This window comes from Rhyacophila brunnea, unplaced genomic scaffold, assembly GCF_057557595.1.
Source record: "Rhyacophila brunnea isolate RB1 unplaced genomic scaffold, BYU_Rbru_1.0 scaffold_7, whole genome shotgun sequence".
Taxonomy (NCBI): domain Eukaryota; kingdom Metazoa; phylum Arthropoda; class Insecta; order Trichoptera; family Rhyacophilidae; genus Rhyacophila; species Rhyacophila brunnea.
This window is the reverse complement of record NW_028233339.1, coordinates 42982218-42999622: the sequence shown is the minus strand read 5'-3', so window position 1 is coordinate 42999622 and position 17405 is coordinate 42982218. Positions and strand designations below refer to the sequence as shown.

Below are 17405 nucleotides of genomic sequence, written 5' to 3'. Positions count from 1 at the left end.
GTTATTCTCCCACTCGTCCATCGCAAGCACTTTTCTTTTGTACTGTTAAGTTCCAAGTCTGATTTGAACATGTTCTATAGGCATTTGGGTTACACTGTTTGATGTGAACACAGATAATAATATGCATTTAATTTATTTTGATCAATATTTGAATTATACTCTTAGGCTACTCGTAATTATGATAATTCATAATTCGAATTTCAATGAAACTATTTTTTTTATAGAAGCATTTTGAACATGCCAAACAAAACAAGATTTAACGAGCATTATTACAAATACCTTCAGCTGACACATAGGAAAATCACATGAAGTTAAGCGTAATTTATTTGCTGATGTCTAGTTACAGGGATAAATAAAGTTTTTATTAATTTTTTTTACGAATTACCATAACCAATAATTCCTCTGAGCCGTTTTTAAAACTTTGGAATTACGCACATGACCTTACCAAAAAGAATTAGGATTCTATATGTACATATTTATGCATACGGTCTCATCGGTAACATTGATCATGTATAATCATTTTTTTTGTAGATATTTAAAAGTGTACACGGATTCATTTTCTAAGATACATTTTGTATAACTGATAAAAAAGTCACAAAACATTGGAGAATAAAATAAAATTAAATTAAACACCGAGTTCGGATTGTACAAAAGACACTGACGTGTTGAAATAAAACTTGAAGCGCACTAACACTGATTGTTTCCTTAACACTATGTTTTGTGATGAGGTATGCTGTGGTATAACTACATAGTCTATTTTGAAATGAGTCCTGTTTGGGGCGTTTTATTTGGCTAGCAACACTCGTCTGGGGTCGACTGTCTGGGCAGTTCGTTAGACACAATCACACATGTGGCTGGTGGCGGAGGCCTGCTTGCGGTGTCAGTCCCACTGGTGGGGCGAGGGCGGCAGCTCCGACGGATGGGCCACTGTCGAGCTGCAACAAAACACAACATCGTCACTCGCCTGCCAGAGCACCGCCGTCTGATCTGATGCACCACCTACAATATCTACTTACCCTCAATTTTAAAATCTTTGACACATTGTTTGATTTTTACACACCTATTGTAAATAATAAGGATCTTTTTAAGATATCAGCTCATCTGCTTCATAGAAAACCGCCACTGGTGGCACTTTGGTGATTCCATAATATTTTTGCACGGTTGAATTAGTCACTACAGAAAAAATTAATATTCTATTCTTCAGCAGCATTGGATGGACTGTTGGTACATAAAAAGAAAGTGGCCGTCTGCTGTCATCTTGCTTTGATTACTTACTTACATACTTTTATTGGAGAATTTAAGTGATTGTTCATCTTGATTATAAAAATTTTAATTTTTGTATTATACTATTTTTTTTTCCGGCCATGTCCGATCCTAATAGGATCATATGGGCCTCCACAGAGTAGAGGTTTGTATTAACAGATTTTGTTTTTTACGAGAAATGGATGTCAGCCACTTGCTCAACCTATTAGGTCCATACCTTGACTCACACACAAATTGAAAAACAATATGTGTACTTGCCAGACCCAGGATTCAAACCTGAAACCCACGGCGTGATAGTCCAACGCTTAAGCCGCGCGGCCAACGTGGGTGTCATAACACTATTTAGTGTGGTTGAATTTGGTAGCCATAGAACATTTTATATCTTTGTACATAGTTACATTTGTATTATATCAATGTTTTCATTTAAGTACAGGTCGACCATGTTTCATGCTCGAAACGGAAAAAATATTTATAACTATTCAAAAAGTAATATACTAAGTGGGACAACGGCCTTTATAATCCAATGTATACAGCACTGGCCTCTCATCCTAAGGCTCTGTGTTTGATTCCCGGTGAGATTACATGTTATTTTCTCAAAGCCTAGGTGTTTAAAAAATCTGCATGATAAATAATTATTTATTTAATAGAATGATAGATGTGGGTGATAGTCAGTGATGCCAACCGTACTATAATTATAGTACAATACTATAATTTTAATTATGCGAAAAATGTAAAATACTATAATTTTACGCCAAATATACCAAAATACTAGAATTTTAAAGGATTTAAGACGAAAAATGTTCCTGTACTATGTATTTTTTTAGAAATACTATAATTTTTACACCTTTGTACTATAATCAGCCTAGAAAAAGATGGCAACACTGGCGATAGTGTGAAGCTTGCTACTTCAATGTAAAATGATTTGTAGTACCGGTAAAAAAAAAATTAACTTCATATAAAAAATCCACCTGTATCAAAGAAAAGTTTTCTTCTGAAATCTTTGATAGGTAGCTATAAATATTATTATTAATATGTAGAGTATTTCATTGCAGTGATGTTAGCTTCCGTTCCTATCACCTCACTCATGGTGGATTATCAAAAAAAGTGTCAAATATTTTAAATATTACAAATCATTGCCCCACTGATACATATAGGACAATAATTTAACATGACTATCTAATATAAAAGGAATAGAAAAAAACACTATTCCTATAAAAAATGTCAGTATGTATAATAAAACTCATGCCAGTATAATGATATTATTAATAAAAATGTTTCAAAAAATCAACATAATTTTATATCTGTACATAGGCCAGTGGAATAAGTGATTTGTGTTCGATTGCATTATGCATTTATAGATTAAGTGACATCAAATTAAGGGAAACATGATCAGTTAGTATAAATGGCTGTAATATTGTATATTTTGATAATATTATCCCATTGAAGTGGACGATCTATTCTATACACAAGACTGCTATAGACCGCTATCGCAGCTATCGAGGGTAGTTTTTAGCACTTATTGTAACAATTACAATAAGTTAGTTGTAGTTGTTACAATAAGTGCTATGTTTTAGCAGCACCTCTCTTGGCTGTGATAAATTTTAGAGCGAGATAGACAGTTTTGATTGTTTAGACGGCTAACTTATTGTAATTGTTACAATAAGTGTTAATACTCCGATACAAACATACCCTAGATAGCTGCCATAGCGGCCGAAAGCAGTCTTGTGTATAGAATAAATGCGCTGATTGTTATTAAATTAAGTGGAATAAATACTACATACGAAGCAATTAGTTTCAAAGTCGATAACCTTCCATTTTTACTTTTTTCAATGCCATGTTGCGCTATTCGTAATTTTTGAATTTCTCTTACATTAGGGAGTTCATGTTTCACATGCATACGTGAGCGTTGGTAGCACACATTGGTTGAACATTTTACGCTTACGACACAATAGGATGTCACTTTTAAAAACACTATTCAGACGACCAAATGCACTCCATGCCAGTTTGTTTCTGCGAGCAGTCCATTGACATTTGTTGTAGTTGTTGATTTGATTGCCTCTGATGATGATTGCTTTTGGTTCAGCAAAGATGTTTATCATTATTTTTATCTTTGAGACATTTAACGTTAAACCTGCTTTGCGGCTTTCATTTTCATCGTATGTATATTCATATAAGATCAAATCCAGCCCAGTTTCTTAGTTAAATGTTGTTTCTTTGTTAATTAAGCCGGGAGTTGATTGCAGTTGTTTATATTCATCACATGCCATTTTTCATATTTGACAACTAACTTTAGGCTCAATTTTTTAAATTAATTTTCTCTCTTCGACAATATCCGATCCTAATAAGATCATATGGGTCTCCAGAGTGGGGTTTGTATTAAAAAATTTTGTTTTTACAAGAAATGGATGTAAGCCACTTACTCAGCCTATTAGGTATGTACCCTGACTCGTACACAAATTGAAAACAATATGTGTACTTGCCAGACCCATGTCGTTATAGGCCGACGCTTAAACCGTGCGGCCATCATGAGGATGACAATGAATTGTGTATTTGATGTTTGCAGTGCTTGACGGTTTTCTTCGATTATCTAAAATGGCGGAATATGGAGATTACCGACTTTGAAACTAACAGTATCACATAATCACGTAAAAATAAGTGTACAACGCTTCAAGAGAGTTTGAAACTAAGTGCCACTGCACCGACAATATCTAAGAAAAATCGCAATTTAAAGCTAATTATATGATTAGTGGAAACGTCACTTATCTACAGATTCAATGCATAATGTTGTCGATTTTTTACAAAGGTAATAAATAGCTTGTAGTCAAAAGGATAACGGTTTTGTACTACGCACAAAAAAAAAATATTTAAAAAACGGCTCAAAACTATTGATTTTTAATAATTTAGAAACTAAAATGAAAAAAAATGTAAAAAAAATTGAAATGATGATGGTTCGGTGCATAGATGTTATACCTATGCTCAGTTGTGTATGCTTTGAGAAATTTTAAGTGCGATATGGACATTTATTATGTATTTGAATGACTCAATCAATACCTGTGCACTTTCCCATTGAGTGTTAAAAATATCAAAAATAATGAATGGAGTATAGTCAGTCCAGAATACAACTAATCGAAGTTTTCATTTCATTTTGACAGTGAAAGTAACAAAAGAATACATTTGAAATAATTGACTAAAAACCGAGAAAATCTTCTTGGGATAGATTTGTTTGTTTAATTCACTCAACATCGGAATGAGGACTTTAAAAAAAAATAAAGAACTAAGATTGTTTCTTTTCAATTGTCAATTGAGAAAAATTTAGATACTTTTTTGTAGGTTGGCTACACTCAACAAAAATATAGCATGCTATGTAACTTCTTTCAAAGCATGGATCACGTTTTTATTTTAAATATATTTTCAAAGCATATAATTATAAATCCCATTGTGTTATATACGTTCATTTTGATTTCTACATTAAAAAGTATTAGTTTTGGGCCATTTTTCATGTATCTATTTTGTGAATACAGACTACTGCATATTATGTTGGCAATTATGACATCGCTCCGGTATGTTTACATAGTTTTGACTAATAATTCTGTAAAATTTTATGACAAATCACATTTTATTCCAGTGTTGCAATGTTATAATAATAAAATCATTCTCAAAAACAACATTACAATAAAAAATAAGTGTACCTAATGAATCAGTTAAGATTTTTTTTAATGAATAAGTTTTTATCCTTCAAGCTTACCATAAAAATATTAATATTATGTAATAATTAATATAATATTAAAATATGCATGCATTTTTTTGAAAATCAGCAATCGTCGGAGATATGTAATACAGTTGTGACAGCAAATAAAGTCACCTTAGAGCAGTGATTCTGCTTTTTTTTGTTTGGAAGAAATCCCTTGAAATATTTTATAAAATCTTAGCGAACAACAGGGTTATAAAAAATATGGCAAACATTTATACTTTACCTTTGGCTTACTGTTGCACAGTATATTTTGTAATTAAGTAATATAATTGTTTATCATAAAAGTTCTTCAATAATACAGTAAAACTTCGTTAATAAGAACACGGTTATTTCAAAATTTTCACAAAGTTCACAATATAAGAAAATTTTAACATTTTTTCAAGTTTTACTGTTCGTTTGCGACACATTTTGTATTTCCTATTTCAATTTTCTGTACCGTCGATTTCGAATTAACGAGATTTTACTGTAACTATGAATCATGCGAATAGTTAACCACATCACATTTTTTTTACTAAGTTACAAGAGTCAAGTTGCACTTTTTTTCGCAAGCTTTTGTAAATTATCGCAGAACTTTTCGTTCAGAATTAGATGCAGTCTTGGAGAATCAAATAAATCCTATTTTCGTACAATAATATTCATACTAGAGTAAATAATGTGTATATCTACTAGGTATTGTATTCAGACAGAGAGCTCTGAATGTATTAATATTATTTATTTATTTATCAATACATATTTACAATATCCACTAGTTAAAAGCATGCAATAATTAAATTAGTAAGGATACTGTTGATTCTGCCAATTAACAACCTTATATTTTTACAAATAGATTAATCAAAAATATTTTTAAATCGTATGTTTGCCATTATATAATATAAGAATGAACAAGTGAGAAATTAATGATTGTTTACGAAGAGTGAAAGGTGACTATATTTGCATCATCACAACCAATATTATTTCATGAAGGGGTAATATTCTGAAAAAGAAGTAATATAATTGAGTAGTCTGCACCGATTTCTCTTCTTCATGAAGGCGATGAACCACCTAGAGGAAAAATCTTAAAACTATTCAAAACTAGTGCAAAAACAAAAGTCCTAGTAAGAGAAAGAGAGAGAGAGAGAGAGAGAGAGAGAGAGAGAGAGAAGAGAAAATAATAAAATGAACCTCAGGCAGATTCCCCATAATAAGAAAAAGAATACGGCATGCACACCGGACGGCCGATCCCCGACTGCTCGACTACGACCGGTTCGACTCGGAAAACGAAGAAACAAATAATTGTAAGTAAGGACTATTAGTACAATCAACCCTTTTGAAACAAGGCATTCCATTCACTGGGGCGTTACAGCTACCTAGAGACTAGACAGAGACAGAACGAGAGGCGGGGCTACGGCTACCCGGGAGCTAGAGAGAGGTGGACTGACCTGTCACGCGGCGCACAGAAAGATGACGGGGGAAAACAGAACTTTGGCGGCCGTCTTGAACGGGGAACAAACTTTTGGTTTCGGGTGAGCTCTGAAACTGGCCAACGGATAACGGATAACGGACACACATCTACATGACGATTGCCCGCGCATTTCAATAGGGTCGATCGAGTGAAAGGCAACCTACGTATGCGATAGACAATCGCGGCACCACGCCCGAGGTCAGAGGCGACAGTGACAATTTTAAAAGCGAGAAGAACAAAATAAATAAATCCATGCACGGGCCTGGCGGCGCATGTCAACACTAAATATTGCAAGACTACTTGTACAAATCACAACTCAAGAGATTACCAAAACAAAATCAACAAACTACAACGAGGAGTGGACGAAGGACGGGGGAGAGGAGGGGGCCCTGACCTAACTCAATCGACGGTCGCCGCCTTCGGTGAAAGGCGGCGTGGACAGTCAGGCCTCCGGCCCGGTCGCACACGCGACTGTCCTTTTAACTAATACTATTATAGCCGGTCGGGTATATAAATGCCGGTCTGTCGAACGCGGTGAGAAAAATAAAAATACATTCATATAACATTCAGTCACATTGCAAGGAAAGAGATGAACATTTATCGAAACGGAGTCTGTGCCCGAATGGTATCTCCACAATCTGTTAAATCTGTGAAAGTGAACATTTATAAAAAACACAAAGGGCTGAACAGATTTCAATTAAAAGCCCGCAAGCCTCGCTCTGCTTGCACCGGTGATAGCAACAATTTAATTTTAATTTTAAACGCCATTTAAACTTGTTGCATAGTCTGCGGGCACACACGAAAATATGCAACAATACTAAAAAAAGCACACGTCGAAAACTACCGGAAAAGGGATTATCATTAATAATGTTAAATTAAAATAAAAAAAAAAAACAAAATTAAATAGATGAATTAGTATCAAAAGGTGGCCGACGAATTTTTGAAAAAAAAAAACAAAGCGAATAAGAGCAACGGGCGAGCTGCGCTTGCCGCTTGAGACTCGCGGGCACGGCGCCGCAGAGCGAGGTTGACAAAGAAAGAAAAAAAAATGAGAAAAACGAGGTGTGGCGGAATGCGTCTCGTTTGATTGGTTCAATTTATTCACCTATTGCGAGAGTGGTGAGTGGCGAGTGACGAGTGGCGGCACGGTGATGTGGTTGGTGGTGGGGGGCCGGGTCGGCTTACCTTGCGAAGCTCTTGAACGCGGCCGACTGCGGGTTGATGCACAACGGGACGCGACTCGTCTGCAGCTGCTCCGCTATGAACTTGTGCATCTCCTCTGCAACAGACACAATCGCACGAACACCCACGAAGCGTTAGAGAACATCAAGTATTTTAACAAACAATAATAACATTGACCAACATCCTCAAAACCTACAGATGATTGTAATTAACCTTTATTAATATGACCTCAAAAGCTTCGAAAAGGTTGCATACTGACACTGCTGTTTCAATATAACAAGGTTATATGTTGCTTTAAAAAAAAATACAAATTAAAAAATAAGATGTAACTTTTGCAGTTTACTTTACCACTTCGAAATAATAGGGTTGTATGATCCATTTTTTAATCAACAATAAACCATTCTTCTTTTGGTGCTATCTTCTATCGAAGGTTGGCAACCAACTTTTAGTTCACCTCCCTATCTTAGACCAGCCGTATCAAATCGCAACGCCGAGGTTGCATAGCCAAGAGATTCTCATTCTATCTACGCTTCTGCTGCCCTCTACCTTCCCCTGAATTATGAGTTGGATTAAATCATAATTCTCATGGCGGAAAATATGCAGCTTTTCTGCGCTTGAAAGCAGAATTCAGTATTTCTAGTTTATCAAATAAAAAACACACAATCTCTTAATAGTGCATACCTACTATAGAGGGGATATTGTTTGTGCATTCAACTCGTGTTTCAATCTATATAATACCTATCTATACTAAGTCTAAGTTCTAAGTCAAAATATGTCTGTTTGATTTCATTTTTCTATTTTCCTCCACTGACATCACATATAAAAAAATAATACAAAGTTTGTTCAAATTATCTTTCCTGCCAATTCCAATATTAAATTTTGATTGCAGATAAAGTAGGCATGTTTTGGGTTGGATTTTAATTTCTTTTGCTTGACTCGGCTGTCAGAATTATTTTCATTTTGACATGTCGTTTGCCTAGATACAAATATTTTAATATTGAAGGATGTACTTAATTTTACAACATTTTTGTTAAGTCGTATTCTTATTTGTCCGGTGGTTGTTTGTCCGGTACAAATCTTGCAATCGATTTTTAACTAACTTCACGACTAGCTAGACATTTGAAACTTTTAGAATATATCAGAACACGATGCCAATGCATTATTTTAATACTTTTAGCCATTTTTAAGTAGTATTTTAAATTCATTTTCAGTTAATTCTGTTTTGTATGAAAAGTTATTTCGGAAGAAATCTGTAATCCAATCCACTATTATTGGTTGCTAGGATCCTAACAACTAAATTATTAATATATACGTGCGTTACTATGGAAATCAATATGAGTGTGAAAATGACATTTCAGTATCAAATACAATTTTTTTGATCGTTTAAGCTAGTCAAGTCAAGTTTATATGATTCAACAGAAAATTTACAAACGTTGTATATAAAAAGTCCTTTTTATCTTGTAATTATTTATTGTTTTGTTAAGTAAGATAAATGTATATCGATCAATGGAGCAACTTCGTACAATATACGTATAGTATACAATATTGAATTATATAAACACTGTTGATTAGAGCACATGAAAGGTGCTTTTAAACGATCAGTTTTACTATCCAATCAGTCTCCGTTTCCGTCGAGCTGTCCATTAAACTGACGTGTAAATGCAAAACAGAATCGGCCGAGTGAAAAAAAAGGAGAGGAGACAGGATGGATTTTCTATCAGTTTTCGTATCCGTTTTTAGAGTTGCTGGTAAAATTGACGTGTAAATTAATATGTTGACATATTTTTAATACTACTTTTCGAATTTTAATTGAAATCTTATTATTTCTTCAAATATAGATACTGTATTACACCAACCAAAATGTTTAGAAAGTAATTATAAAAATAATATTCATTTTTAGTGCATAAAAACTACGTAAATATACAACGCCGATTCTGAGCTGAACTGGCAACTGAAACCTTGACTGAATGGACAACTGATTATCTAAACACACCGCCGTTTCAGAACTGAACAGACCAAAACGGAAACTTCGACTGAACGGACAACAGAACTGACTTATAAAAGGACTTTAAAATGTCACATACAACCTTGCCGTAATGAAACACCAACATTGTAAAATTAATTTAGCATTATAAAATCGATTTGTTTAGAGTTAATTCCTGATCAACATGAATTTCTTCCAGGTGTTTACGAGTGTATTAAATTAAATACGCAACAAAAGTGCTAAGTGCCCATTAGACTCTAATTGGCATATGTTTATTGTTCATTTAAGATCAATTAGATTTCTATATATGTGGGTAAATTTAAAAAATCGCTTAATTCACCTGACCCCACTTGAAAAAATAAAAAATAGCTGTATTTCACAGATTGTAAATTGAGTACGTGCCTAATATGAATGGGAGAGAATTATGGCTTGAATGAATTAATTATCGACTTTAGTAGTACGCAAATCAAAAACTTTAATGCTAACAAGAAAGCCAAACTTTATTAAAAAAAAAAGTAAATATTTGATCAGAAAAAAATGTATTGGAAAACGTACATGGAGTATTTTAATATGAAAAAAAAAAAATTACGAAATAAACACAAACTTCATAATTTATTTTGGTAATAATAAGTCCATCGACCCGTCAATTTTGAGTATACAGTAAATTCAGCAAAACTTGCCAACTTAATATTATCACTACTCATTGTAAAAAGATCAGTAAAGGTTTTAATCTCATCAAAGAGTTTCTATTAATTTCATGGTGAATTGTTAACGTATTTGGTTTTTGAATTGTCTGTGTGTTCTTCCATCTTCTTTCCTCAAAGTTTCGGGCTCGTTGCGGATGCCATTCTCAAAAGATAATGTGTTGAAGTGTACTGTTGGTTGTATGAATGTGAATGCCACTCGAAGAGCATCGAAAAGGATTTGGTTTAGTTGACAGTGATAGTATCTATGAGTAAAAAGGGGAGTTTACTGTGTTAGTTGCGACCAGAAATACCACATCGGATATTGAACTTTGCCAAAAGAGCCGGAGGCATGACAATTCTAAACACAACCCGATGTCCCAATTATTATTGTCATAGTTCCAGCGTTCGATAGCCTTCTATACAAAATGTGAAAAATATTCTTTATTTGGACTTAGTATCTCTGCCTCAAAGTTAAATTTGTGGCCTGTATCCATCTATATGGTGTTTGGCAATAATAGGTAACATATTGTAGGGTTTTAACTGATGTGCGCTCTCGTGTTCACTCACACATTCATTATCAAGTAAACCGAAACCTTTATGACGCACTTTTGAGTGCATGCATACACTGAACACACCCAACAATATACTTCAATAAATTATCTCTTTCAAATGGTCACTGCAACGAGCCCGAAATGTCAAGGAAAGGAAGAGCTCGCCATTCGCTCAACCAATCGGGTTCGTATCCATGTTCTGGATCCAAATACATATTGAAATAAGATTACTGTATCAGATGCCAGATTCGAACCAGCGACCGGTGTCTTCAGAAGGAGACATTCCGCCACGATATTATTGTATTGGATGATTGAATTACCTTTGACCTGATGCACAGAAGTGAGCTTCTTCTCCCAGGCATCGGTGAAGGCTTGCGGGGTGACAGGCTCAAACTCGACAGTGTAGTGTCGGAGGCCAGGTCCCGAACTGACGGTGCCGTCTCCACCCGAGAAATAGCAGCACTTGCACATGCACGAGTGATAGCGCAGGCGACCCTCGTCCAGGTACGGGTGCGCTAATGCGTCCACCACGTTTATCCGCTTGTCCTAGAAACATTTCAATGAGACATTGAGCATATTGCATTACCTGTAATTTGATTTCTTTCTGATAATTGGCAAATTGACAGCCACTTACAAAATGTTATATCGTTGTTTGATAGTCACCTAACTTAATCCATTATTTCAATAGACAATACAAACATAATAATATGCTAATACTTCAACCAGTGATTTGTTACTTGTCCAAAAGCATTCTCCAGTAGTTTGTGGCGATATTTGAAGTATGAAAATATGAGGGAGAGTAGTAGTGTGTAGCCACAAAGATGACCAATATATATTTTTAAGTTAACTTTATTTTAAACACTAGCAACACAATATAATATGGTATGAACCAATCAAAAGAAGCACAATGTGATCGAATTGGTACCTGAATCCGTAGCATATAATGACTATTTCAGTATGAAAACGACAACTGATGTGAGTCACCAAGTCTGCTCATGTAATTGAAACAGTGATGCCCACCCCACGATTATTCGACCAATAGCCACTTTATCTAGAGAAAATATCTCGCCACTCAGAGATGTTAGCCTGTCTCGTCAACTGTCTTGTAGCAGGAACGGGTTGGAAATTATTTTTTTAATATCTGTCCGTCTTGGCGGTGAATAGAGCTTTTCCACATAAATTTCAAAACTGACCAAATGACTCTTATAATGAAATTTTATAGTGGTAAAAAGAACTAAGTAACATTTTGATAGAAAGATGGTTTATTTAAAACTGCCAAAGGATCAAACACTAAAAGACATGTGTTTAATAACACTTGAAAATTTAAATTGCCCATATATTTGAATTTTGCAGTGGTGGAATAGATTTCTTCACCGTCAAGGCGACATATTTTGGTATTAAATTATGCTCTAATCGTAAGGAGTTTTTATGACAGCGCAGCCCATGGAAACAAATCTCAGAACACAAGAGTGAACTTGATGAACTTGTGAAATAACTTACAGTTAATTTAATCATTAGTCTAGGTTACCTTTTTTCATGTTCACTTTTATAATATAAAAAACTTATGGCAAGCTACAATGCCCCCTATAGTCTGAATGAAGATTGAAGCGCAGTTTAATCAATTACAATTGGGAGACTGTACTGGTTAGGTCATGTGCACCATACAAACGACAATAAACCGCTAAGGACGTAGACGCACAAGACTGCAGTTGGCTTGCGTTGATGCAGTTCTTACTTGATTTCAAATCCATCCGATTAGAATCTCCAATTGGAGGATAAAAAAAATCCAATTGGAGATTCTAATCAGAAATGCATTTGGAATCAAGTAAGACCTGCATTGGCTCACTTCAACTGCAGTGCCGTGTGTCAGCACCCTAAAGGGAGTAATGTCGAGCAGTCCAATAGAATGCAGTAGAGGAAGTGGATCAAAAATTCACTGGTTAGAAGTTAATGATTGCTGTATACCGGAGGACCTCTACCTAGAAAGAGGCACAGATGGAGAGACTTTGAGTTGTCGTATTCCTGATGATGATGATCTTCATAGAAAGTTTAATAGGTATCATGGTAGTACTGACCGGATTGAAGACGAGCATCTGGCAGAGTAGGTGAACGGCCTCGTGCGTGGCCTGCGTCGAGGAGAGGGAGTAGAGGGCGTGCAGCGCTCGCGGACGGGGCTGGCGCCGCAGCAAGTGTGCTCGCGCCCCCTCGCACGCGCGCCGCATGTCCTCTATTGAAGGCGTCCCCAACAACTCGATTATCAGCTCAAGCTGGAAACCGACAATGGAAAATTGAGGAACACGTAAACGGAAGATAACAATCTACAATGAAAACACTTAGGTATTACAGTATTTTATTAAGAATATTTATACATGAATCAATATCAAGATATTTGCAAACAAAAAAGTCTATGTATGCCTCGAGGGCCCACAAACCAACCAATAGTTAAATATTTTTATGATTTTAATGATGAAGAGCGGCATGCACAATCTAAGATTTCGATCCTAAGGAAAAGTCGCCGAAAAGGATGACTTAACTATAGACTATACTGAGTATAGAGTTAAGGAATCCTTAACCATAGACAACTTTTGTTATGAACACGCCTCATTCCGTATTACCATTTTACCAATGACAACTGCTGTCAAAATAAATTCGCATGTCTATAAAACAGTCCATACACTCAAATTCATTTAACAATGTATCTCAATATGGATAATGATAGTGTTAATTCATTTGGCATGTACTTGCAGAATATTATTTTACTTTTATACGCCAGCCCGCAGAAATACAAGATGCCAGATGATAGAATGACACTTGACGCTAGTGTTACCATGTTAAAAAAATATCTTGCGGTGCCTGTGGAATCACGTATAATGACTTATAACGGAAACATAAGAGTATTATAATTAAATATTAATATGTATTTATAGTTATTGCATTTATAAAATGCAGTTGTCATATTTTTGTCATCGTTTAACAATTATAAAATAATTTACCTAAACTATAGGAAAGAGAATTTTTAAATATGGTATTATTTTCAATAGAAATGTTCTTAACTAAGGACAATGTTTCTGCATAGTGTTTTCTGCTAAGGAAATTTTAGTTATGACAAATGTTTCTGCATTCCGCTCTAAGTGGTTGCAGATGAAGTAGTTGCCTCTGAAGATGTGGGTCAGTGCCGAAGGACGAAGGTAGGTTGTCAAAATCCGATATAAACAGTACACACTAAACTTTGTCAGTAATACTTATCTGTTTTCATTGAACTAAGAATACAAAATGCAGATGGTATTGGTTAGTTTTTAAAATTGAATTAAAGCAAATCATAATAGATATTAGATACAAAATATTAATTTATAGATAGAAGAATGTTTGTTATCCATTATGGTTTGGTTCACGCAGGCCTTATTAATCGAATTTTAAAAACTATCTGCAATTTGTATCCTTACTTCGGCTTGTGGCTTCTCAGCGAATGGAAAGTTTTGTGTGTAATCATCAAATCGCAGTAGTTGAATCGCCCGCTTTTAAAATCGCCAACAAACAGCTCGTAAAGAAGCTCAATGTAATTGACGCTTTAGTCAATGTTTTGTGAAGACCAAGAGCTTGATTTACAGTAAAGTGGTTTGACTGAAAACCACATGGGTAAAAATGGATCCCATTGCAATATTAATGGATAACTGAAAGTAAACCAAAATATAATTTTGAATTCATTTATTCTATTTTAATGCTCTATTACTAAGGATTCACGAAAAAGGAAATATTATTTGAATTATTATTATATTTTGACTTTGTTTACGACTAAGTTACGACTAAATTTTCAATTGATTGGATTGTATTGTAATACTATCAAGGAACCTCATTTAATAATAATGTAGTTAAAAATATGATATTGTCTGAGATGGCACCTGTTGAACAGGACTCTGTGCCTGGAATAATATCCTCCTGCTGAGGAGTTCTCCGAAGATGCAGCCGACCGACCACACATCCACCGCCGTCGTGTAGTGCCTCGCTCCCATCAAAATCTCCGGCGCCCTGCAAAATACATTACAACGATTATTATTTTTATACAATTATTATTGCAATCAAAGAATAGGTATCACAAGAAATTAAGCTTCCAGAATCAGCATAGAGTAAGTAACATACTGACATTTAGTTATAGACGAATGGACATGGGGGTTATTCAAAAGCGCAACGATAGAAGAAAAAATAAAACAAATTAATGAATTTATTTAATTTGGTTAGACTGAAAATGTTTTGCTTTACGAATAAACCCATTTCACCTTTCGGGTTATTTTTTACCATGTCCGATCCCAATAAGATCATATGGGACTCCACAGAGTGGAGGTTTGTATTAACAGATTTTTGTTTTTACGAGATATGGATGATAGCCTCTTGCGCAACCTATTAAAGGTCCATACTTTGACTGAAAACACAAATTGAAAAAAAATGTGTATTTGTTAGACCCAGGATTCGAACCTGGGATCCACAGCATATTCATAAGCTTTATTAGGTACATGAGAACAAAAATAATACAATCGACTTTTGGTAAATATAGGTATGGTAGGTAGGGATTGCAATACCAGTATTTCAAAACCGGTATCCCAGTATTTTTTGTTTCCGAAATACCGGTTTTAAAAATCGGACAATACTGATATATTATTCTGTATTGAAAGTGGAAACAAAGTGTATTAATTTAACATGATAGGTTCAACATGGCTGTATTTTCGCTGAGTTACGCGATGTTTGGTTTACTTCCGTTACCCTTCAACGCCCTTGGCGACCAGCAATGCCACGTGATATAAAATATTAATATTTAAAAGAGCTTTATATAATAGTATATATATTTATTAGTAGATAATTCAGTTTTTTTTCCATATATTTTAAAATACCGGTATTCAATAGGAAATCCGTTATTGTATTATACAAAAATAATAATAATTAATTTTATATAAACTAGAAGATAAGTAGATAATACAATCATAGATAGATATATACATAATATATAATATTCATAGGTTATATATTATTCATTAGATATAGTCAATTAACTGTCATTTACTTTTGTTTGTAAGAAATAAAAAGACTTTTTTATTTTATTGCAATCCCTAATGGTAGGTAAAAAGACTTTTTTATTTTTTATTTATTATTTATTTTATTGCAATCCCTAATGGTAGGTACCAATGGTAGGTAAAAATTCACATTTTTAAATGTAGGAAACTTTACAGAATATATTTCACAATAATTATAACGTTATTTAAATAGTGCAATTAAAATTCTAATGGATTTAAATTCAAATTCCATCAAGCACCTTCGGTCGACAGTATTAATAATATAATAGTACAATAATTAAAGGTATAATTCACTTGTTGACCAAAAATGGTTTTATTCTCAATTTAAAAAAACCACATGTTAATTTCCACGAGGAGAAAAGACTGGCCATTATAATGACATACTTACACACAATTCCAACACAATCTACACATTGTTCAAACTGAACTCTAAAACATACCTAACATTATATTAATTTAAATTTTTTAAATTAATTAATTAATTAAGTTCTATCGACCGAAGGTACTTGATGGAAAGTTAGAATCAATTGTATTCGTTGTCAGTGTGTTCGTTGTCAGTGTGTTCGTTGGCGAATGCACATAGTGCCTGAAGATGCCGAAAGGCGAAACCCGGGTCGCAAAAAACTACTCAAATGGAATAGTACCTACTAGTAGTATTGATTATAAGGCAACTGGGCCCTAAAAAATATGTTTAGTAACAAACCTGTAGTATTGCGTGACGACCTCTTGCGTCATGTTCTTCGTGTGGTCAGGTTCTTCCACCCTCGCCAGTCCGAAGTCGCAGATCTTAAGCACGCAATTGCTGTTCACCAGCAGATTGCCGGGCTTGATGTCTCTGTGCAGGATCCGCGCCGAATGCAAGTACTTCAGCCCTAAAGACATTAAACTCAATTAGCGACGATTCGGATTCACGTAACAATGATTTACATTTGCAAATGGGCTGACCGTCTGACAGCGGCAGGACTGGTGTCGTGAATATGTGTATTTTGACGTGCGTCTGTGTTGTTAATGACAGGGCCCGTTAAGGCATAAAGTGCACTGGCCGATACCAATAGAATAATATATTATATCGACTTTGAAAAAGAAAACGGGCGTAATCCACACAAATCAAATTTTACAAGAGGCACAAAAACGTTTTTGTATAGTTTTCGGTCAAAGTTAAAATACAAAATAGACATACCTAACCTTACAGTGCATGATAATTAATAATTTGGTTTTTATATCCCTAATCTAATATGAAATAAGTATTAACTTTAATATAATTAAAAAAAAAACCAACAAAATGTAAGTCGTTTTTTCCACGTCTCGTCCTTCTTTTTTTTTTAATTGCTAGCTAAATTTCGACAATACGTATTTGCCAGCTTACATCCTTTGGACAAAACGTGTATTTAGTCGTGTACAACGTTATTATGCAATAAAACCTATTTTGAAAAAACTAAGGGTTACGCCCTTTTTCCATTCTAAAGTCGATATAATAAGTAATA

General features: G+C 34.5%; 1 protein-coding gene across 3 annotated transcripts in view; it reads right to left on the bottom strand.

Annotated features, from left to right (window-relative positions):
* Positions 1-220: 220 nt before the first annotated feature.
* nmo (serine/threonine-protein kinase nemo) overlaps positions 221-17405 on the bottom strand; it is a 208727-nt gene continuing 191542 nt past the window's right edge. Inside the window, exons 5-10 of one of the 3 annotated variants that reach the window (XR_015071945.1) lie at positions 16625-16793; positions 14758-14884; positions 12934-13125; positions 11179-11404; positions 7561-7734; positions 221-935 (exon numbers count right to left, since the gene is read on the bottom strand). Coding sequence is in view for 2 of the 3 variants with exons in the window: in XM_085958250.1 (XP_085814376.1) it covers positions 6436-6529; positions 7641-7734; positions 11179-11404; positions 12934-13125; positions 14758-14884; positions 16625-16793 (902 nt within the window). In the remaining variant the exon portion in view is untranslated. Of the gene's footprint in view, positions 936-6435; positions 6530-7560; positions 7735-11178; positions 11405-12933; positions 13126-14757; positions 14885-16624; positions 16794-17405 lie in introns of those variants that run through there. The other 2 variants (XM_085958251.1, XM_085958250.1) reach the window with 2 other exon arrangements.